At 42.1% G+C, this 22,361-nt stretch overlaps 1 protein-coding gene across 6 annotated transcripts in view; it reads left to right on the top strand.

Moving 5' to 3' along the window:
* The window catches only part of LOC110058896 (uncharacterized), a 125,278-nt gene that overhangs the window by 95,744 nt on the left and 7,173 nt on the right, over positions 1–22,361 (top strand). For all 6 annotated transcript variants that reach the window (XM_089279394.1, XM_020765566.2, XM_089279395.1 and 3 more), the window contains 24 exons: positions 144–476; positions 2,685–3,017; positions 3,562–4,548; positions 4,800–5,018; positions 5,436–6,203; positions 6,825–7,157; positions 7,666–7,998; positions 8,594–9,247; positions 9,638–9,970; positions 10,535–10,864; positions 11,437–11,763; positions 11,931–12,581; positions 12,994–13,317; positions 13,784–14,113; positions 14,357–14,686; positions 15,031–15,342; positions 15,642–15,968; positions 16,561–16,875; positions 17,224–17,553; positions 17,752–18,081; positions 18,620–18,946; positions 20,552–20,884; positions 21,050–21,382; positions 21,657–21,983. In XM_089279394.1, coding sequence (XP_089135520.1) covers positions 144–476; positions 2,685–3,017; positions 3,562–4,548; positions 4,800–5,018; positions 5,436–6,203; positions 6,825–7,157; positions 7,666–7,998; positions 8,594–9,247; positions 9,638–9,970; positions 10,535–10,864; positions 11,437–11,763; positions 11,931–12,581; positions 12,994–13,317; positions 13,784–14,113; positions 14,357–14,686; positions 15,031–15,342; positions 15,642–15,968; positions 16,561–16,875; positions 17,224–17,553; positions 17,752–18,081; positions 18,620–18,946; positions 20,552–20,884; positions 21,050–21,382; positions 21,657–21,983 — 9,519 coding nt within the window. The remainder of the gene's footprint in view (positions 1–143; positions 477–2,684; positions 3,018–3,561; positions 4,549–4,799; positions 5,019–5,435; positions 6,204–6,824; positions 7,158–7,665; positions 7,999–8,593; positions 9,248–9,637; positions 9,971–10,534; positions 10,865–11,436; positions 11,764–11,930; positions 12,582–12,993; positions 13,318–13,783; positions 14,114–14,356; positions 14,687–15,030; positions 15,343–15,641; positions 15,969–16,560; positions 16,876–17,223; positions 17,554–17,751; positions 18,082–18,619; positions 18,947–20,551; positions 20,885–21,049; positions 21,383–21,656; positions 21,984–22,361) is intronic.

The following is a 22,361-nucleotide window of genomic DNA, read 5'->3' as shown; positions in this document are numbered from 1 at the left end:
ATTTCAGTATGATTTTTTATAGTTATCATGTAATGGACCCTGTATAATTTACTCCATACTCCAAAACTGTTGTAGCCGTGCGATGCCTGAATTTGTATTTTCTATTGATCGATAAATTAATCGATTTGTTTTCTGGTTTCCAGGCCTTGTTGTCCGTCCTTAAAGAGCAAGAGCCTGAAATGAACGAAGTGAATGACAACCTGTCACTCCTGATGCAGCAGGTTGACGAAAAGACTCCCCACGCTACCCAAGTTAGGGAAGAAGTGTCACAAGCAGACCAAAAACAGAAAGATCTTATCGAAAAATTGAATGCGCGCAAAGCCAACCTGGAAGAAGACGTCCAACACGCTCGTGTGTTCCAAGGTTCGCTCGTGGACCTAGAGGCTTGGCTACCCGAGGCTGAGGAGCGTGTTTCTGCTCAACAACCCATCAGTACTGATCCCGAGACAGTCAGAAAACAGCTGGAAGAAGCACAGGTTGGTTCAAATATAACTGACTTGCTGTTTTTTGGTTTTATAGCTGGTGGTGGGGGGAGAGGAAACGCGAGAGTGGCTTCGTTGTAATTGGCCCAAAACAAGTGGTCAGCCATCTATTGAACCCTTAACGCGTAAGTTCATTGAAATGGTCCTTTGAAGTTTGATAGCAAAATAACTCTCATTGTAGGGTTTACTGTGACTGTTCAATGGTTGTTTATTGGATCTTTATACTAAACTACGGCCGGCAAACCGTAGAAACACTGCAGCGAAGTTTAACCCGTCATAAGTGCTTAACGCGGAATTTTTATTCTTGCATACTAATTGTGATTTTCCTTACAAATTTCCAAACGTTCGTTAAATTTTTGATTTCTGAAGATGTGGGAGTTTGACAATGCATTGGTATTGCTGAGCGAAATTGTGCAGTAATTACACGTAGGAATGTAGTTTAAAGTCCTCGAACTCCTCGAGGTTCGAGGAGGCTACAATAAACACTTTTTGCGTGGAAAATTAAGTTATACTGATCTTGAAAAAGATTTTTTGACGCTCTTTATTCAATTTCTTGTTTAGCGCTTAACGTTTCCACAAGGCAACTTAATTGAAGAGGGTTCAAGATTAGTTTTTTTTTTATCAGCATAAAAAGATCATTCGTTTTAGAGAACAAGTTTGCTCTCTTTTATCTGACGTATCTTTTTACGTTCAGCCGTTCGTGACATGTCAAAGTTGGGCAATCTCTTCCTTGCTTCAATTACTCGCTAATCATTTGATGCAAATTACAAACAATGCTAACAACACATATTAACATATAATTAGCAGGGCGTAAGCCTTTCTAGTTTTAATCTCAACGAAAAAAAACCCTTGTGTTTTGTTGTCTTGAGCAGTCACGGCGATTCGCTGCTGTTTGTGTTGTTGAAATGCAAGTGGTATTTGCAGTTGGTGAGAAGTGTTTGGTTTCACGCCTTTCCAGATCAATGATATCTCTGTATGCTTGATCAAATCATCTCCTTTGAGACTTAAGCCGCTTTGACACCAGTAATAATTAAATACCATAACAGGTATTTTATTGTTATATTCGTCCAACATCTAAAAGATGACAAGCGCTTGCATTTCATGAATAATTTAAGCCGCTCGCAGTTTGAAGGGCTGTTGTGGTTGAAGCGGTCCAAATTTCGTGCCAAAACAGATGCATAACGTGCAAAACGAACGCCAAAAGACACAGAACTTAAGCATGCATGAAAACGGATTGAAAGAGCATCGATTTTACCGAAGGAAATCTAGCAGGGTTTGTGGAGAAGTATTTGTTGTTCCATCAAACGTGGTCCCGAGTCTTGGCTTCGTACGTGAAGACTTCATCCTGGTAATTATAACCTTGCCATTGTTGTTGGAGTGCCGCCGACAGTGATCTGTGTGTGTGCTTTCTATTTCTCGATGGTGTCAACCGTTAGATCTCTGCTTGAGGTTAACCATCACTGTGGTTGACTTACAAGTCACAGTTGTCTCGGCCCGAAGATCCCGAGTCTACAGGAATTTAATTAATTAACGAGCATTGTGTGGAGTCCTTTCGCCTTCAAGTCTCTTGTATTTCCCGCCTTTATCGCTCGAAAGTGTTTAAAAAATTTTCGCATGGCGCGGCGTTTTATTGCCTTGAAATAAAACTTGTGTTACTTGTACTAACGGCGTTGGTAACAGGTGCCTTTGGTAAAGATTACGTTACATTTTTGTTCGCTCGCACTATTTGGGTGTCAACCTTATCGTGCAAGTAAACTAAATAATATATCTCTCTATCCTAAGCGATATCACTGAGTGGTATTTAGCTGTGTTATATCTCGAGTAGTGTGAAAAGATTTGTTTGTTGTTATGTCTTCTAAGGTTTGTGATTATTATTACTGGAGAGGCCCCACTGGTCTTTATGATTCCACTTCGATGAAATGATCTTAAGTTCGGCTGTACTTCTGTTTACTTTACTTTCACCTAGAACTAGCCAGCGTAACTGTTAACTGTTAAGCGAGCTTACTGTCATTAAAGCAGGGAGAGCAGCAAAGTTTTGGTCATCCCGTCATCGAGAAAGACAAACCGCGGGATTAGCATAAGACAACGATACACGGGAGATGATCACGAGAAATGCGTGACCAGACGTGTGTGTCTCAAGCGGTTAATTAAATTTTGATGAATCTTTAATACCAAAGCAATTTGTTTCTTTCTTGGCAAAAGGTTCTCAAAGATGACATCACGAAGCACAGGGCACTCTTCCAAACAGCCGAGAATGCGGGACAGAAGTTGATAGAAAGAAGTCAAGAGGATCCAGCAGTTGTGGCCGATGTTTACAGTAAACTTTACAAGGTGCGCACTGCACTGGACAAACTCTCAGCTCGAGCAGATCAGCGTGTCGGTCGACTGCAGCATGTTCTGCTGCAGAGTCAAGAGTTTCACGTTTCCTTTGCTGAGTTTCTGGAAAAACTGGGTCGAGTGGAAGAACAGATTGCTCTCCAGGCCTCAGTGTCTGGAGTGTACAGCACGGTCAAGGAGCAAAGTCAACAGCAAAAGGTAAGCAAAGAGACAATGTTTGTCTTTTGCAGCCATGGCTCTTTTCTGAATGTAACTCTGTCCTTAGTCGCGTTACATTTGAACAGGCAAAGTGTAAATAAATGCCTAGCACTTGAGATCTTTGTCGTTACCAAGTCCCTGCATACTTATATTTGATATTTCAGTGGAATCCCGATTTTTCGAACCTTCAAGGGAAACGAAAATTGGTTCGGAAAATCGGAGAGTTCGAGAAATCGGGGGTAAAATTACAGTGTTCGACTGAGGAGAGGGAACGACTTTTTTGGTTGGAGTTATCGGGAGGTTCGAGAAATTGGGATTCCACTGTGTTTAGAGATATTTTTTCCTACTTCACCTCCTGCCTGGACTATACGACTGTACTTTATTGTTTGTATTTGTAGTTAAGTTAAGCTGTTTGTTTGTATGAATAAAACTGTTGTTGTTAGTAACGATCGTATTTTAAATATCATGTTCTCTTAAAAGTCTGTGTTTTGCACTTGACGTCTCACTTTCCAACGGTTTGATGTAGTGTTTTATTTTTCCTTAGCCCGTTAATGACACCATTCAGCAGCAAGAGCCATTGTTTGAGCAGCTTGTTCGAGCAGGACGAAATGTTTTGGACACATCTGAACCCGGCCCGGATAGGGACGCTCTTGAGGATAAACTAAATGATGCTACACAACGGTGGGAGACGGTCAAAAAACAGACCGCTGACCGACAGGAACAGCTAGATCAAGTGCTGCCACTTGCAAAAGAGTTCCACAGTGAAATTCAGGACATTACACCATGGCTGAATGAAGCTGAGAAACGCCTGCAGGCTGTAGAACCAGATTCTTGTGACCTAAGATCCATTGAGAAACAGCTAGATACACTAGATGAACTGAAGAAGGAGATTGCCGATCGCAGACCAATTGTTGAGACCGCGAAAGAAACTTCTTCATCTCTGTCGAACAGTTGTAGTGCAGACAGGTATGTAATCGAAGGAGAAGAGCAAGATGTTAGAAAACGCTTTGATAATTTGTCTGCGGAAGTACCCAGGCTTGAAGACAATTTGTCAGCTTTGAAAGACGCTTTAGAAAAATACAACAAGACTTTAACTCCTACTGAAGAACTCCTAGAACGCACAGAAAAGGCACTGGCTTCCCGCGAGCCTACTGGTATAAATGTGGACAAAGGTAAAGACCAACTCAAGGCCGTCGAGGATCTTTTATCGTCGCTTAGAGCCGCCGAACCCGATGTAAACGATCTGAAGGAAGCTGGTGATAAACTGACATCTGCTATGGATCCGAAATCCGCTGAAGTCCCTCGCGTGAACCAGGAAGTGGATGCTGTGACCAGACGATACAACGACCTGCTGGAAAACTTGAACAATGAAAAAGATCAACTCGAGAAAGAAACCGAGAAAGCACTGAAGTTCCAGGATGCTTTGCACAACCTAGAGGAGTGGTTACCTAGGGTGGAAGAGGCTGTGGCAGCTCAGGAACCAATCAGCAGCGACCCGGAAGTAGTTAAACAACAGCTCCAACAGGCAGAGGTCAGTGATAGTTTTGAACGTTATTAACATCTGAATTGTCACAACTCTCCCTAATCACTAACAATGTATGGGGCAGTGGATTCTTGAAACGTAGTGTCTTCATCAGCTCATTAACGCTTTATGCTTAACAATATCAAATGCTTGGTAGAGAATTTTTCAAATTGAGTTCTCCAATTGGTTAGAAAATACTCGTGCAACTTGCTCTTAGCAATCAACGTCGGTAAAGTAACCTAGTGCCTCTCACCTTGCAGGCTTTGAGAGATGAAATCGCGAAAAACAAAGCCTTTTTAGACACACTGGAGGACACAGGCAAAGAAATCATTGCAGATAGCAGCGAAGATCCCCAAGTGGTGCGAGATGTCAGAGGTGAACTGAACAAGATCGTTTCGCCAGTTGAAGCAATTCTCCGTAAACTTACTGAACGTCAAGTCAAACTACAGAATGCTCTACTGCGCTCACAGGAGTTCCAGGTACAAACTGATGTTCGCTTGCAGAACCTTTGTTCAGTTCTTGTACTACACGCATTTCTTTACCAAAAGTTTCATCTTAATTTTATGATAAAAAAGTGGGGGTGACCGTGCTCATTTTTGAGTTATTAGCACTTAAAGCTAAAGCTAAGGGTCTTTTTAATAGGTTGTACTGTTGCTATGGTAGTCTATCATGCTATTTAGATAACCATTATTGCTTCACCAATGGCTTGGCATTTATGTGATACCAATATTGTAACATCACTTGATAAACAGTCCTAGTATTCATCCGTGAAAGTGTAGCTCTTGGAAAAGTGTTGGAAACTGTTGCCAGGCTCCTTTAACTGACGTGAAATTTAAACGTTTTAAATAGCACTTGTAAGACATTGTGTTTGTTTCAATTATTGTGTTCTTTTGAAGGTTTCTTTCGACGAATTCATGGCCAAGCTAGACGCTTTTGAAGAACAACTGGCAAAGCAAGAACCCATTTCCGCTTTGCATGAAACCGTGCAAGTTCAGCGGCAAGAGAACGAGGCGTTGCAAAGAGACCTGGCTTTACAAGATCCAGTGTTTGAGAAACTTGTTCAAAACGGACAAGGAGTTGTCGACGCGTTGGAGGATGCGCCTGAAAGGGAAGCCATGGAGAAGAAGGTCGCTGAATTGAAGACGAGATGGCAAGATGTGAAAGACAAGGTTGGCGATCGTCAGAAGCAACTGATTAAGGTCGAGAAAGAAGCGCTGAAATTCCGTCAAGAAGCTGATTCCTTGTCATTGTTGCTCGGGGATGCAGAAAAACAGGTGGACGAGTTTGAACCGCTTACTGTGGACATAGAAAGCATCGCCAAACAGAAAGAACTTGTGCAGCAGATTACAGGAATGGTGGACAAGCTCAAATCCGATGTTCGCGACGTGGGAGGAAGCGCTGATGAACTGAAGGAAGACTCGCAGAGAGATGAACCTGTTGTGCAGGCAGAGGTTGAAGACTTTGTGGCAAGGATCGAAAAATTGTCAGCTTCCTTAGACCAGAGGGTTGAACAACTGTCTGCAATAGAGGCAGCGTCACATGACTATCACGTGACTGTAAAGAAGGTGGAGGATGTATTTAGCGAGGCTTTTGATGTTGTTGATGCTCCAGTTGTGTGTGCAACAGACACTGAATCAGCCAGTCAACAGCTTGCCAAGATCAAGGTATACCTCCATCTCTTTCCGTTTAGAAAGCGCCAATATGATCCGCCGTTATGTTGAGTAATCGGCGTTCTTTTCTCAGTTTCATTGCAGATCGTTGCGACAGGCCTAGTGCATACATATATTTCATGTTACATTCAAGAAATACAAATTAGCTCGCTTGTTTTCAGTAGAATTCTTAGTTCATGTAAACCAAAGCCGAATGTCGAAATCCACCAAGCATACATGTATCATGGGTTTAAATCAATTTATGTAAGGAAAAAGTGGCCTGTTTTCTTGCAAAATTTTTTCGATTCTAAAATTCAAGGCATGTTTGCATAGATCTGTCCTCTTTGCTTCAGTTACTTGTCAAAGTAACTTAAAACAATTTAATCAATTCAATTTAAGTGATGTAATTTCTTTTTATGCGTTTTTTTTTTCTTCCTTACAAAGCACTATCGGTTACTTTACATATCTATGTATTAGCTAGGAATTGGAGGAATAAATAAATAAAAATAAATAAATAAATAAAGTAACCTAAAACGATTAAATCTAGGATCTTGCGATAGCTTTGGTATCAATACTCCTATTTAGCGCCTAATTTGAGAAGTGGTTATTTTACGTGTTATTTATTATGCCTTTCAGGAACTAACTGCTGTTCTCGATGACCACGCCCCGGAAGTACAGAACGTAGGTCACAAGGGAGAGAGCTTGCTACAACAGGTCCATGACTCGTCACCAGACCATGCAGTCGTCACCGGCAAAGTTGCCGACGTCTCGCAGAAGTTCCAGGAGCTGCAGCAGAAGCTCAAGGCTCAAGAGGAAGCTCTCTCCAACAAGATCAAGGACACGGATGACTTCAACGCCAAGGTTGACGAGCTCGATACTTGCATACAGGACGCTCGTGAGAAGCTCGCTGCTGTTGGACCTGTCAGCACTGATCCTACAACTGTAGAGAAACAACTGGACCTTGTACGGGTGAGTAATAAGCCTAAAGAGTGCCAAATTTCAAACTAAAAAAATATCAAAGTAAAAAATATTTATATTTGTGCGTATTTTGCTGGATGCTGAAAAACAACAGACGTACTGCTCAGTAGCTTTCAGTAGTTACACGCTAGGTTTTCCTCTTCAGGCGTTAAAGTAAGAACAACCTTGCACAGTAAAATACAATTCAGTGCCACATTTGAAAGGTCACACACTCGGGTTACATTTTGCTGACTAAAGAGTAAGACTTGTACAGCATAATAAACGATAGCAAGAAATGAAAGTACTGTACAACAACCAACTTTTATTTGAATGGTCACACACAAGAGTTTCTTCCACAAACCAAGAACTGGGAAACGTTTGGCAGAGCAAATTGAACAGTACCATTTGAAAATTAATGCTCAATAGCTTTCATTTTAAGAATAGTTATTTATGTTTGGTTATTTGTACGCTGACGTCGTGTTATCTTTTCTATTTCTTAACCGTTGCTATTATTTATCAGGCCTTGAAAGCGCAACTGGAAGAGAAGAAACCAACACTAGAAGATGCCCAGGGCTTGTGCGATAAACTGACAGATCAGAACAAGGATGAACCGCTAGTTGTGGCAGCCATCAAGAACAAACTTGACAAAGTGGAGTCTCCATATGAAGACCTCAGGGCCAAGATCACTGAACTGGAGGGCAGATTGCAGGCAGCTCAAATACGCTCCCAAGAATTCGATGTTTCATTCAGCGACTTCAAAGATAAGCTTCAGGACATGGAGGAACTTACAGCAAATCTTCAACCTGTATCGGCCGTGTATGATACACTCAAACAACAGAGGAGTGACGATGAGGTACATGTAAAATCGCAACAGAATACTGTGCAATTTCCGTTTGACATAAGCTGGACTGGCCACTAAGTCAGTCGTAAACTTTGAAAGGCCACGTTTTCAGATAGGTAAATCTTTCAAAGAAGCCTGGTTTAGTTTATTCAGTCTATCAACAGACCCTCTATTTTGTCTTGAGTTCGTCGAGACCGCGAGCTTGGCGAAATATTAGCCCGGCGTTGCATCGCGTCTAAATATTTTTCTTGACGTAGCAGTTTTATGCTTGCCACCTTCCACTAACAGTGTGTAAATTTAACAGGGTAATTAGTACGCTACTTTTAGACTCGGCATGACTACGTTACGTTTTTTTTTTTTTTTTTCAATGAAGAGCAAGTTGTCCACGAAAACGTTAGTTTTGCAACGTGCAAAATAAGAGAAAATAGATGCCATTTTGCTAACATACGGCTGTAAAGCTAGTTTAGCATTCAGAAGTGCGATATATAGAAACAAACTGAGGGCTTTTGAGGGTAAAAGCTAGATTTGTTTAACTTTGCAACTCGAACTTTTGGTGTTAAGTAGCTTCTTCAAACCCGAAAGAACAACTTCAATTTGTTGCTTACAGGAACTACAGGAAAAGATCAGACACCAGGAACCTGTGTTTGATCAGCTTATGAAAAATGGCAGTGGTCTTCTTGAAAGCGCGGAGCCTGGAGCAGAAAAAGACGAACTCGAAAGTAAACTCGCAGACGTTGAAAAGCGTTGGAATGAGATCAGACAGAACACCGCTGAACATGTAGCTCGCATTGATTCAGCTCTTCCTGAGGCAGAAAAATACAACGAATCAGCAAGCAGTCTTGGGCCGTGGCTTACAGAAACTGAGCAAAAACTAGCCTCACTAGAACCTATCGTAGCTAGCAAGGAAACTGTAGAGAAACTAAACAACACCGTGAGATTGCTCCGTGAAGATATCGACAAGCACAGACCTGAGAGAGACGCGGTTAGCGAGAAATCAGAAGCTGTGATAGAATTGACTGAGGCTGACGGAGATATTGTCAGAAGCGAGGCTCAAGATGCTGTGGAACGATACGACGAGTTAAACACCGCTTTTGCCACCGAAGAGAAAGAACTGCAAGAAGTTTTGGAATTGTTAGATCAGTATAACAATCTAATGGAGCCTGTGGAAAAAACAGTTGAAAAAGTCGACGCCGCTCTCGAGTCCCAAGGACCAATTAGTGCTGACGTAGCAAAGAACAAGGAAGATCTCGACAACATAAAGGTAGCCTTGAATTTTTGTTATCTGACCTAAATGTATCACAGATTTACTGTGTCGTAGAAATAATGCATAGTAGGATTAGCTACCAACAAACATACAGTAGCGGGAATTTTGGTAAAGAATTTATTTTTTGGCCGGAACTAATAATTCCAATAGTCCAAAACAACAGATATCCTTGCTTTTTGTTTTTACGTTTCGTTACCTACTACGAAAGAACAAAATGACGACTTGTTTGCGGTAGTTTCATTGGCTCACTGGCAGAAGCATTTCGTGAAATTAGTCGTTCGTAATAAAGCTTTTTCTTTTTTTTCATTCATTTTTGAGTTTTCTAAGCTGCCAACAACCGTTGCTCTTGTCTAATTCTTCGCTGTTTGCCTTTCTTTTACCAACCAGGCGCTGATCCAGCAGTTGGAAGACATGAAGGAAAACTTCGACAAGGCAGAGACTAGCGGACAGCAAACTGTGGACGTCATCTCTGCTTCAAACGGTGATCCTTCACTAGTCCAAGAAGAACTTGCAGCAGTTAGCCAAAAGTATCGTGCTCTCCTAGGTCAAATAAAAAACAAACAAGCCCAGTTGGAACAGGCTATTGATCAAGGCACGCAAGTACAAGACAAGCTGGATGAAATGCAAGCTTGGACTGACGATAGTGACGGGGCCGTGAAAGCCTGGGAGCCAATAAGTACAGATCCTGTTACGGCACAGAAACAACTGGAGCAGTTGCAGGTCTGTATGGATTCTAAGTTCAGCGATAATTAATCAAACATAACGAATCCGTCTGTTTTGGCTAACACATCGCCTGTACGTTAGCCACTCAAGTTCTTAATTAAGCAAAAATGAAATGATTCATGCGAGCTTGTGCGGGAAGTCGTTCTATTCACTCAAGTTTACGATGTTTGTGAATTGTTTAAATTATTGAGTGGGTTACAAACAGAAGTTGCAGTTTACTTCGGTTGTAGCAGATATCAGCCTAGCTTGAGGATGAAACAAGCTTTTTATGTAAATGATACTTGATATACAGTAAAATGCTGAGTACTCTCAATGGAACTTGACAGAAAGCCTGAGAAAGTGGTGTTTCCAGATTGGTTTTTGGAGCAAGGTAATCTGGCTCAAGATAGCGATGTTCTCCTGTTCTAAAGCCTAAGGACATAGGTCCAAGAAAATATCTTCCTATTGCAAATTTATCTTTTACTCGTGCCATTGCATTTGGTATCCTACCATGCCAGCGTTTTGTATTGTTTTATAGAGAAACGTTGTAATGCATGCACTAAAAGTTCATTTTAATGGTAGGCGCTGAAGGATGATCTTGAAAAACAACAAGAAAATCTGAAAGACAGCAAGACCTTAGCAGAGAGTCTGCTGTCTGCCAGTGAAGATCCAGTGTCTGAAGCCGAACTACAAAGCCGTATATCCAGAGCTGAACTCGACTTGAAACAGCTTGCTGAGCAGATTGAAGAGCGGGAGAATCAGCTTCAAACTGCGCTTACTCAGTGTGGCCAGTTTGAGACTGATTTTGATGATTTCTTACGCTGGCTAACCAAGACGGAAAGAACTGTGGCTAAGCTTAGACCGATTTCTGCTGACGTAGCGACTGTTCAAGATCAGAAAGACAGTTATCAGGTAGGTATAAACTAATGTTTTACCTATTTGCTTGTTTGTTTTTCTCTCTTTCTTTGAAAAGTTTCAGTTCAACCGCCAGACACCGATTACGAAAAACGAGATCTAAATTTCGCTATTCCTAACTTACCTTGTTTAAGATATATCACTGCTGTTTTATTTATTTCTTTTTTTATGAATGGAATGCAAACAGGTCTCCAGCCGATTTCATTTTCTGTTTGCCGTTTTCCTGTCAAAACGGCGCCGAGTGCCTCGTTCTTTTTCAAATTTTAGTGTTAACAGAAAGCTCGGCTCTTTCTTCTTATGTGATTTGCCTCCTCCGTGAGTGATAGATGGGGTGATGTGATAATTCGTTTTCCAGACAGAGTAAAGAATAAAACAATATGTTTTGGATAAGGTGGGGTGTCATCCGAGAATTATCAATTTGTTAACCTCTTTGTCGATTAGAACTTTAACCAGGGAAAAAAAGAGAATTGAAACTATTGAGTTTTATGTGAAAAGCTTTCAACAAAACTGTGTCATGTGTCAATTATTTGCATCATATTTAATGGCCTCGTGTACTTAAAACATTCCAGGACATCCACCAGGAGATTAAAGACAAAGAACCAACTTACATGGCCTTGATGGCAGCCGGAGAGCAGCTGAAGGAAACAAGCCAACTACCCGCTGACCGAGATAACCTGCAGGAAAAACTCGACAACATGAGCCAGCGGTGGACAGAGCTGAACGAAGCGTCAGATGACCGCACCGCCAAGTTGGAACAAGCAGTAAAACTGACTAATGAGTACCAGGAACAGCGCGGCCACTTTGTACCGTGGCTGGACGGGGCTGAAAGGAGAGCGGACGCTATATGCTTGACCTGTGATCCAAAAGCCCTTGAATCCTGCAAGCAACATGTCGAGGTAATTTTACAGAGTAAAATTAACCGTTCAGTCTAGCATCGCTTTAGGCATGATTAAATCTGCATCGTTTGAAATGGTAAATGCCAAAAGGAACGTTGCCTAGGTTGTAGTTGAATTTTATAATTTATTGTACATTGTGTGAAATTGAGAACTTTCGTTTCCTGCAGGAGTTACAGCAAGATGTTGAGAACCATTCAGATCCACACGATGAACTTGACAACACAGCACAGGCAGTCACTCGAGTTTGCGTTGAAGAAGTGAGCGCTGTCGAGGATGACATCCAAAGCGTGGACAAACGATGGAACGACTTGAGCAAAAACCTTCAAAGCAAACACTCAGACATTGAAGCTTTACAAGGCCAGCTGCAGGAATATAAAGTTGCCGTTGATGGAGTTGATGAGAAAATATCTGCTGTGGAAACTGATCTTAACGTGGAGAGAACACCTGTCTCTGATGTGAAGGAGGAGAAGAAACACATTGAGAAGCTTGAGGCGTTAAAAGAACGACTAGAAGAGCTGAAACCAGAGTTTCAGTCGGCTGTTGGAACAGGTAATAATATTCAGGAAGGTAACCCGAGCGCTGACACAGCCGCTGTTGAATCAGAGAACAAGAAGTTAGAAGACCATTACGCTGAAGTACAGGACAAGCTGGTTGACGCGATCGACAAAAACAAAAAGGTGCTTGCAGACCTGGAGGAGTACTGGGAACAAGAAGCCAAGCTAGAGGAGCAGGTTAAGGAGACTGAGGTCAAATTGGAAGAAAATAAACCCGCGGTGATGGATGCTGAGAAACTTAAAGAACAACTGGAGAAGGCAAAGGTACGCAGTCTTGTTCTACTTTTCAAACAACTTTCAATTAATTTTAATCTGTAAGACATGTACCTCTCTGGACCCGCTATTGTAAACACTACCTCTGGCTAGGGAATTGTTGTGACTTGTTATCAATTGCTTTAAGAACCAATGAAATAACTCCTTCCGAGCTAGTGGGCCAATAAGGGGAATATCATCTATCCACCAGTTATCCACTAGTACTTCTTGTATCCGCTTGACCTGTGACGTTAAAAGTACCCCTGTTTCTCTAACCCTGACAACGGTTGCATTGAGAGCGAACTGTTTTCATGTCATAGCAAAGGCAGCTGGCGATTGCGTCAGTGGTAGCGAGTGTAATCATTATCAAGAAACCAGCTTTTTTTGAAGGGATCATGACTGATGTTTCTTGTCTATCTCTTAGCTGCTGAAGGCAGAAGTAGACGATCTAAAGCCTGATTTTGACACAGTTAACAAGCAAGCTCAAGCGCTGATCTCCGCTGGCCTTGGGTTTGATTCGGCGATGGTGAAACAAATGTCTGACACTGACAAGCAGTGGAACGACGTCAATGACGCCGCAGCCAATCAGCAAGCGGAACTCGAGAAGGCATTGCAACAAGTGGAAGAATTGCAGGAAGCATTACGTCAGGCAGACCAGGCCATGAGTGAAACTGAAGACAAGGTCAAACAGCTGCAACCGATTGGCGCTGATGTGGACACGATAAACCAGCAGTTGGAGGACATCAAGGTCAGAAAAACACTACAGGCATCGCTATGTGTTTACTCTTTCAATGTCAAGAGGGCAAATTGCTTCAGTATTGAGTAGAAAAAAATCGCTTTGCAAGGCACCATATAAATGCACTGTTCAAGTTTCATTTGAATGTTCTCATACAAGGATTTCCTTCTAGGACTACAAAGTTAAAACTACCTTATTATAGACACGAGAAACAGTGCTACACGAAGACCACAATCGCAACGTTTTACTCTGAGAGTGAAAGGGTTGATTATACAGTGGGACCTTGGTATAACAAAGGGCCGAGAGACTGACAAAATATTTTCGCTATTAAGAGGTTCGTTAAATCGAGGTTCCACTGTAGCAGTACTCAGCATGTCGTATTAACTACCATTGACAAGGTTGTGTTGGTAATCTGGCGCGAATCCCGCGTTCTTAAAAAGTAGATCTTAATTTAATGTGTTTGTGACCTCGTGAACAGGATTTACAAAAGGAAATTGATGGACTTCAGGACCAGCTTGCAGCACTAAATGATCTGAAATACAAGATGGCCGTGGCGTATCCAGACGCTGACACCAGTGACATCGATCAGACCATAAGCGATCTAAACCAGCGACTTCTAGCCATGAATCAAGACCTTGGCAACAGGCAGACCAAGCTAGAAAACGCGCTGCTGGCCTGTGGCAAGTTCCAGGATGCTTTGCAGTCACTCCTTGACTGGCTAGCAGAGACACGTGAGCTGGTAGAGAATCAAGGTCCCATTGCTGCAACTGACCCCAATGTAATGAAGGCTCAGATGCAAGAACAGAAGGTAAGTACCGATATAAAAGGGGTCTGCTGGTGTGTCAAGATTATCTTTTTAAACTGCTCGTGCTTTTATTTGCTGATGCTGGATGATGAAATAATGAGTTATTCTGTGATGCACGGAATCACTTCTATCTCGACGTGAAACTCAAAATAGCAGTATTCTTAAGAAGAAAAGCATCAAAGGGGTAATTTTAAACCATAAAAGAAGGACGGATTTTCGATTAATATAAGAATTTTTCAACTACAGCTGTTTACCCGAATGATCGCTGACCGAGCGCCTGCAGTGAAGTCGTTACAAGAAACTGGCGAAGAAGTTCTGAAAACTGCTGATGATGACACCAAGGCGCGTATAGAAGAAGGGCTGGCAGATGTCACACGTCAATGGGCGGAGCTTAATGACATGACAGACACCAGGAAAAACGCACTGGACGTTGCCATGGAAGCAGCTGTCAAGTTTGATGGACAGCTTGCTGATGCCGATAAGAAGATAGCCGCTGCTGAGGAAGAACTGCAGGCTCAACAACTGGGTCAGAAAGCAGAACCTGAACATATCCAAGAAGAGGCGAAAAAGCTGCAGGTAGGCATAAGACAGTTTTAATTTTAGGTTCCAATGCAGATTCTTTCAGTAGATGACAACTTCTTATAAATCAGAAATTTAAAATCAAGATTAAAATCTGCTTTGTTACTCGGCAAAAGATTCTTAGCTGGGGCAATGTGGCTTGGATTTGATTTCTGTCTGTAGTCATATGTGGTCTGAGTTTGTTGGTAGTTCTCTCGCCTTGTTCCGGGGGGGTTTTCTCCGAGTCTCGATGATCAACGTTTCGGACTCTCTCGCATGAAAACCGGCTACCACTGATGCGACTATGTTTATTTCTTGATTTATTTTTGTCTGAACATCTTGCTTCACTCTCGGTTTGACAGGAGTTGTGCCAGGAAATTGACAGCCTTGAGTTCCCAGTCCAAGACGCAACACAAGCTGGCGAGGAACTCATGTCCCATTGCACCGACGGAGATAAAGACTTAGTCCGTGACAAAACAGACAAGCTCTTGCAGCGTTACAAAAAGCTGCGTGACCAAGCTAATGATAGGAGGAAGGAAGCTGAAGATGCTGCTAAACTTTCGGAAGAATTCTTTGACGCCAAAGATCAGTTGATTGCTTGGTGTGACGACACTGCAAGTAAACTGGAAGCGGCGAAAGATGAAAGTGAAAATGTTCAGCAGGAGATGCTCAAGGTTCGTGATCAAGGGATTTTCCTTTAGTTGAGATCATCGTTTACGAATAGAATATCACCTGAAACCAATAGGGTAAAGAGTTTGGGAGGGTTCGAAGTTAATATGAAACCGAGCCGCAAGCGAGGATTTACAGAACTACTAATAAGAAATCGGGATTCGGAATTCTGGCTTGAAGGAATCTAAACAGTTTGCCTTTTACATTAGCTGCACTCGTCTTTTTCTGTTTCATAGAAGATCTAACAAAACGACATGTTAATGTACGATTAGTTGCTAAGCTATGTGCTGCGTGTTTGTTGCAGGATATCCAAAAAGCTCTAGCAACTAAGGAACCAGAAGTGTCCTCGTGTAGAGAGATGGGTGACAACCTCAAGAAATATCTCATCGACGACGAGAAGCCGAAAGTAGACCAAGCTCTGAGCGAGGTTGATGAGAAATGGAACTCATTGCAAGCAGAGGTCGACAAGCTCGCTAAGAAGTTGTTTTCATCTCAGGAGCGCGTTGAAAGCTTCCAACTTGAAGTGAACGAGCTGAAGACATGGCTGACAGATACAGAAGGGACGCTGTCCAATATGGACCCAGTGGGTGTGGAACCAGAGAGAGTTAAACAGCAACTTGGCGATCAGGCGGTGAGTAGCCTCGCCTTGAGGACGAGATTGCATTGATCAATATATGTTAATCACTGATTGTCGTGTAGTCTTTGGTTACTTTTACCAATGCGGCTCACCTGACAAGCAAAGAATTGTCAGAACAATATAGAGCAATGCTTGTATGGCTGGCTTGCGACTCATCACCCAGTTACCAAAATTTCTGTAGATTTCTTTAGCCAATCTGATTTCCGATTTAGATAATTCAAATAGTTGGTATGAATTTTGATGCTGGCTGGAAAAGACGGGTTAATTCTTATCATTTCATATAGTGAATTTAGATCAGGTTCGTTTCAGTCGCTTCGTAATAAAACTATCATCTAAAACCGGATTACATTACATTACTGAAAATTGCGTTTTTGATTGCAAAAACCGGATTAAGCTGATAAGCTGAACGGAACGCTACATGTTCGTTTCTGGATATCTCGTTCAATGTTCTAACCATAACAGAATTAAACTTTTGAAGACATGATTGATCATTGCAGTTATGCACACGACTTCTAAAAACAGCTGTGAAGTTAAAACCTGAAAAAAATTCAAACATTCTTGTCTTCGTGTTTTGTTCTGTCTCCAGGCCCTCAATGCTAACGTCGCAGCGCATGAGAAACCTGTTAAATCTGTGTGTGAAAACGGCGACGCCCTAATAACAGTGCTACAAGACGACGAACAACAGACCGTTAAAGATGATATAGACAGCATCAAGACTCGCTACCAGAATGTGAAGAATGAAACATCAGCTCGACAAGCCTCGTTAGTGGAAGCTCTGTTACTGTCACAGCAGTTCAGAGACATTCACAAGGAGGTGGTCACCTGGTTAGATCGCTGTGAAGAAAACTTCCGCAAGCTGGACGATGGTTCAGTTGCAGAACTTCAGCAGGAGAGAATCAAGGTGAGGATGTTCAGGCCTTGTGCTTTATAGTTCAGTGCTATCGTACGCTATTTATAATGTACAATTTTTCAAATTCTGAACAAACCCTCTTAGTAATAATTTAAAAGGGTTATGCCCAAAAAGAACAACGATAATCGAGTTTAGAGAGTATGGACATCAGATGCGAACCTTGCTGAATTACTGTTCAAGATGCGTTACCGGTTACTTCGAGGTCCTTCCAATTCGTAACACAATCTTCCTCGAAAGATTGCGTGAGAAGCAAGAATAGCTATTCAAGGGTTCTTTTGGCTTCCCTTTGTTCATTTCTTTTAATGAACGATTTTTTTGTTGTGGTTGTTTCTTTTGTAGTCAATCCAGGAAGGCATCACTGCCCTGAAAGTTTTGATCGGTAATTTGGAAGTAACCGGTAATGACCTGGTCAAGCTGAGTGGTCCAGGTGAGGGATCCAGCTCGATTGAGGACAAAGTAGCGACTTGTCTTGAGCGCTATGAACGGCTGCAGAGGCAGACCGAGGAACGAGGAATAAAGATCGGAATGACGTTGGCACAAGAAGAAGAGCTACAGAACAGACTGGACGAGCTGCAGGCCTTGCTGGAAAGACGAAAAGAAGAGTTTGGCAATCTGAAGCCCATTAGCGTCCGACCGGATAAGATTCGTGCGCAGATTGAAGAGATAAAGGTAGGCCATTGTTTAGCAATGGAACGAACACTTTACTGTGAGAAGCGGAACTATCTCCTGTATTTTAAGATGACAATGAAAACACAATTCATTTTGCTCTGGACAATAAATATGTTTGGTAGAAAGCTCTTTTCTTCTTTCCGTTTTTTGGTGTATTCAAGAGACCAAAATAAAATTTTCCTATACCTTTTCCTAAAGGGACTTCAGAGTGAATTCGATCCTGAGAAAGAGTTGGTTGAAGAGGTCAGACCATTGGTGACAGCTCTGGTGAATGTAAATCCAGATACCAAAACATCATTACTCATGAAGGACAAGATGAGCAAAGTTTCAACGCTGGCAGCCGACACACAAACCTTGTATGACGAAAGGCTGAAAGCTCTTGAACTGGCCCTTGATGCTGGCGAGAAGTTCTGGACGGGCTTAGATGAGATCAAGAACATTCTGAAGGACGTACAGGATCATCTTGACTCGGAAGAACTCCCTGCCGCTGACCTAGAAGTTCTGGAGGAGCAGATTCATGATCACCAGGTGAGGAACTAATCTTGCTTTGTAAGCTAATCAGATACTTTGGCAGTACTAGCCTTTTTCAACCCTTTGGTTAGTAGTTAGGGCGCCGCGTATAGATCGGAATCAACCCGGAGAACGAGAATAAAAAAGGCGAGTTTCCCATCGTTTCCCTGGTTATTTTTGGTGGAATGGATGAAGACTGCTTTATCACTAAATGTGAGATTTCCAGTCGTTATGTGACATTGTCTCCTAAAATAGCATGGCTACGTCCTTCGTGAATGAAACCATTCCTCTGAGACAATTTATGGAGCTAGTTAAGGTTATATGTTCTTGACTAAGGAATGGTTCGGTCATGTGAACAAATCGCCTGAGATGTTATAACAAACCAAAGAGAAAGAAGGATGATTAGGATTGGGGAGGATTTGGACGGATTGCGAAAAGTGAAAATTGAGGTCTGATATTCAAGATGCGTTTTCTGTGGCACGGCTAGCTAATAAAAGCTACTAAAGGACCAGTTGAATCAGCAAACCTTTAATTTCATGTAATTTTGGTTGCGTAGGAGCTTCGCTCGGAGCTGGATGCACACAGTGAAGCAGTGAATGTGTTGTGCGAGGCCAGCCCTGTTCTTGTCGCGCATTGTAGCTCCAGTGACAAGCAGCTGGTACAAACAGAGCTCGCTGGGGTCACCTCACAGTGGGCAGACATCGAAAAGACGTGGAACAAGAGAGAAGCTGAAATGGGAGATGTCAAAGAAACTGCCACCCAATACCACAACACCCATGATCCTTTGCTGACTAAGTTGACTGACCTGGAACAGAGGCTTGCCGAGCAGCCACCTGTGGGGACTGACCTGGATATTGTCAAAGAACAACTGCAAGAGCAGAAGGTGACTGTAATGTGCTAAACTAATAAAAGTCGTATCATCCAGCATGTAATTTAGACCAATGAATGAGTTGTCAGTAATCGGATACCTGTGTTTGCGCGAAGAACTCTGGGATCGTCAGGGGGCAAACATTACTAGTCGCTAGAAGGAAATGTATGACGAAAAGTTGTTTCGAGGTATAAGAAAACGATTTTTGAGACAGATCAACGCTTTTTCGCCGTCGTTTTTATCGCGAATGGATTTGGGCAATGTTGATATGTGGAATATGTAAATTTTTGTTTGAATAACCGTGAAATATATGAGAACATCTACCGATAAACTCCGTTGCTTGCGTGAGGTTTATTGTGAAATTTACATCGCGTAATGGTCTGAAAATATTACAAAATTAATTAGGTATAAATCGAGAGGAAATAACCCAGTAAAGCCTTTTAAGTTGTGTACAGGCTACTTTTGGCTTATTTGAAAGCTCAGTCATACAAATAATACTGGAAATAAGCCCGGTGACGATCATTGTACTGTCTGGGGTTGATTTAATGACAAACGAGTCCGCGCGACTCATGCTGTGCGGCTACTGTCTTGCTCAAAGCCTTTGTTTTGCTTTTACAAGCACGTATTTCAGTGATTTTCCTTTTCTATAACAGATCAAGGGTGGCTCCTTGAATATATCTCTGAGTATTTGCATTTAAAAGTCGTTTGTGCGTGATTATGCTTTCCAAAGTATGGTATTGACGTTTGAGTAAAATTGCCCGACACAAAAGGTAATAGTTCTTCTGCAATTTTCGATTTCTGTTTTAGAGCTTCTTTTCTGTCTCTATATTTAACTTCTCGGAGGGTCTTTTCTACCATTTGCTCCGGGTAGCCTCTCGAGATCAGGCGTGTACTGAAATTTTCAATATTCTCTTCAATGTATTTCACAATAAACCTCACGCAAGCAAAAGGGAGTTTATCGGTAAAATTTTATCACTTATTTCAAACAAAAACTTACATTTTTCATGTACCAACATTGCCAAAATCCATTTTCGATAAAACAATGGGGAAAAAGCGTTGATCTCTCCCCAAAACCATGTTTTTTGGCGTCGAAACAACATTTCCCCATACATTTACTTCTAGCGACTTGCAATGTTTACCCCCTGACGATCCCAGAGTTCTTTGCGCAAACACGGGTATCCGCTTACTGGCAACTCATTCATTAGAATTTAACTCGCGTAGTCAAGCATTTCAAGAACTTCAAAGAATACTTTAACGAATTCAGAAGTGTTAAACTCGCGTTAGCCTTAAAACAGTTTAAGGCTACTTGGCGAAGTGGTCAGGGTGATGGTGTTGAAATGCAGAGGTCTTTTTTCAAGACTTTCAAACTGCCACTGGTTGGACTTGCTCTTGGGTATCCTCAGTTCAACGCTTGACCATGGTTTGTAAATAGCAAGCTGGTCAGCCTCCTGTCTGTTGGGATTCGTTACGTTTAGTTCAAAATGGCTCTTTCTGGTATTTGAGCGTCATTCCAGAAAAGTAGCTGGCTGATCTTAAAAGCCCTAGCTAGACAGTCTATGACTAGTATCATCAGACAATAAAAATGAATTTCAATACTAATGACTATTTCTTGTGTTTCAGGCCTTCCAAAAAGAACTGACTCCACTCCAAAGTGATGTAACAGCGGTCAACCAGAAGGGCACAATGCTGAGCGAGCAGTGTCGCCCGGAAGACGCGGACTTGATCTCAGCACAACTGGAAGAAATCAACGCTCGGTGGGATGACTTGTGCATTCATTCCAGTGAGAGGCAGCAGACCATCGAAGGAGCTCTGTTACAGCTTGGACAATTCCAACTGGCTCTAGAAGAGCTGCTTGTTTGGGTAAAACAGACCAATGCCACACTTGACGAACAGCTGGCCAAGAATGTTCAAGGAGATGTGAAGTTTATTGAAGTTGAGAAAGCGAAACATAAGGTACGATAAATTTTGAGATGGAATTCTACACTTTACAAACATTTAAATGGAATGTGACGTACATTTCACTGAAATGGAAGCCAAATTTTTCAGTGATGTTGCTTGTTCCTGCCACTGAATCTGGCTGAACTCTAACTAAATATTTTCTTTGTTTTGATTTTTCAGATTCTTCAAAATGACATCCTCGCACACGAACCTTCTGTTGAATCAGTATCACGTGCTGCTTCCTCGCTACTGATGGAGAACGGAGACAGTAAGCTGGAGAGCGGCGCCCTGCAGATGAAGGTGACGGAGCTGCAGGATGGCTGGCAGAAGGTGTTGGACAAGGCAGCCCGCCTGGATGCTGAGCTCGCTGCTGCGCTGAGCGCGTCCCATGACGTCATGGACCAGATGAAGGAACTAAGGATTTGGCTGAATGAATCACGTGAATTCCTTTACTCCAGGAGACAAATCGGAGGCAGACCTGAGAGTGCGCGTAATCAAATCGCTAAACATAAGGTTTGTTTGTTGAATCCAATGCATGTTTTCTAATCCTTGGTCAGTGGGTTGTCCTTCGATTGTTGCTGTTGTTTTCATACATTTACGTTGTGATCAACTCCAGTTGCCTTGTTTTGTTCCAGTTGCCACGGACTCGTGTACTTTTTGTCTAGTTTCATTCGTACAGGACATTTGGCACTGTAACTCCTGTGTAGTTAAAGAATTTAGATGCAACCATTTCTTTCCAAATTTTTCTTCCGTGATTCTCTAATGTCATCGATCGCTTCCCCTACAGGACTTTTTGGACGTGTTAGAAAAACGTAAGGAAACGTATGAACGAATCACTGAAGCCGTCCAAGCCATGATCAGGAACAGCGACCCGACGACAGCAGCCTCGCTTCAGAAGCAGCTGGATGAAGTGAAAGAAGCATGGGATCAAGTGAGCACTAAGGCTGAAGAGGAAGGTCATAAACTGGATGACGCTCTCAAGAATGCTGAAGAATGGGAGAAACAACTGACAGACATGGACTCATGGCTCACACAAGTTCACGATCGAATAGTGTCATTCGATCACGTCAGCTCTATATTGGATGTTTTGGAAAAACAACGGCATGAACATAAGGTACGAAATATGGGACAAAAGCACTATTTTGTTATTTATCACCTAAATGCACTTGATACCATGCTATCTTTAAATACCGTCTTTAACGACTCCTCTTTTGCGGCTGTCTTTTCCTTACAAATGTGTTGTATGTGTTTTATTTTTGTTTGTTTCGTTTTCGAAAAGGACTTTATTACAAAGATCTTTACAGCAATCATTTATTTGGGCAACCGTAAATTTGTTTGGCTATCTCGTCGTCAACATTCGAGATTTCCGTTAGCCGATGTTCGATGAAGAAAACAATTCCATAACGACTTTCAGAGTAAATAGAGACCAAAACGACTTGTGTGATATGAGGTATATCAAGAGAAATTACGAACTGTTTTTTTTTTCTGAGCT

The sequence above is a fragment of the Orbicella faveolata genome, unplaced genomic scaffold, assembly GCF_042242905.1.
Source record: "Orbicella faveolata isolate gen_17 unplaced genomic scaffold, um_ofav_v1 contig_47, whole genome shotgun sequence".
NCBI classification, from domain to species: domain Eukaryota; kingdom Metazoa; phylum Cnidaria; class Anthozoa; order Scleractinia; family Merulinidae; genus Orbicella; species Orbicella faveolata.
This window is presented reverse-complemented; position numbering and strand designations above follow the sequence as displayed.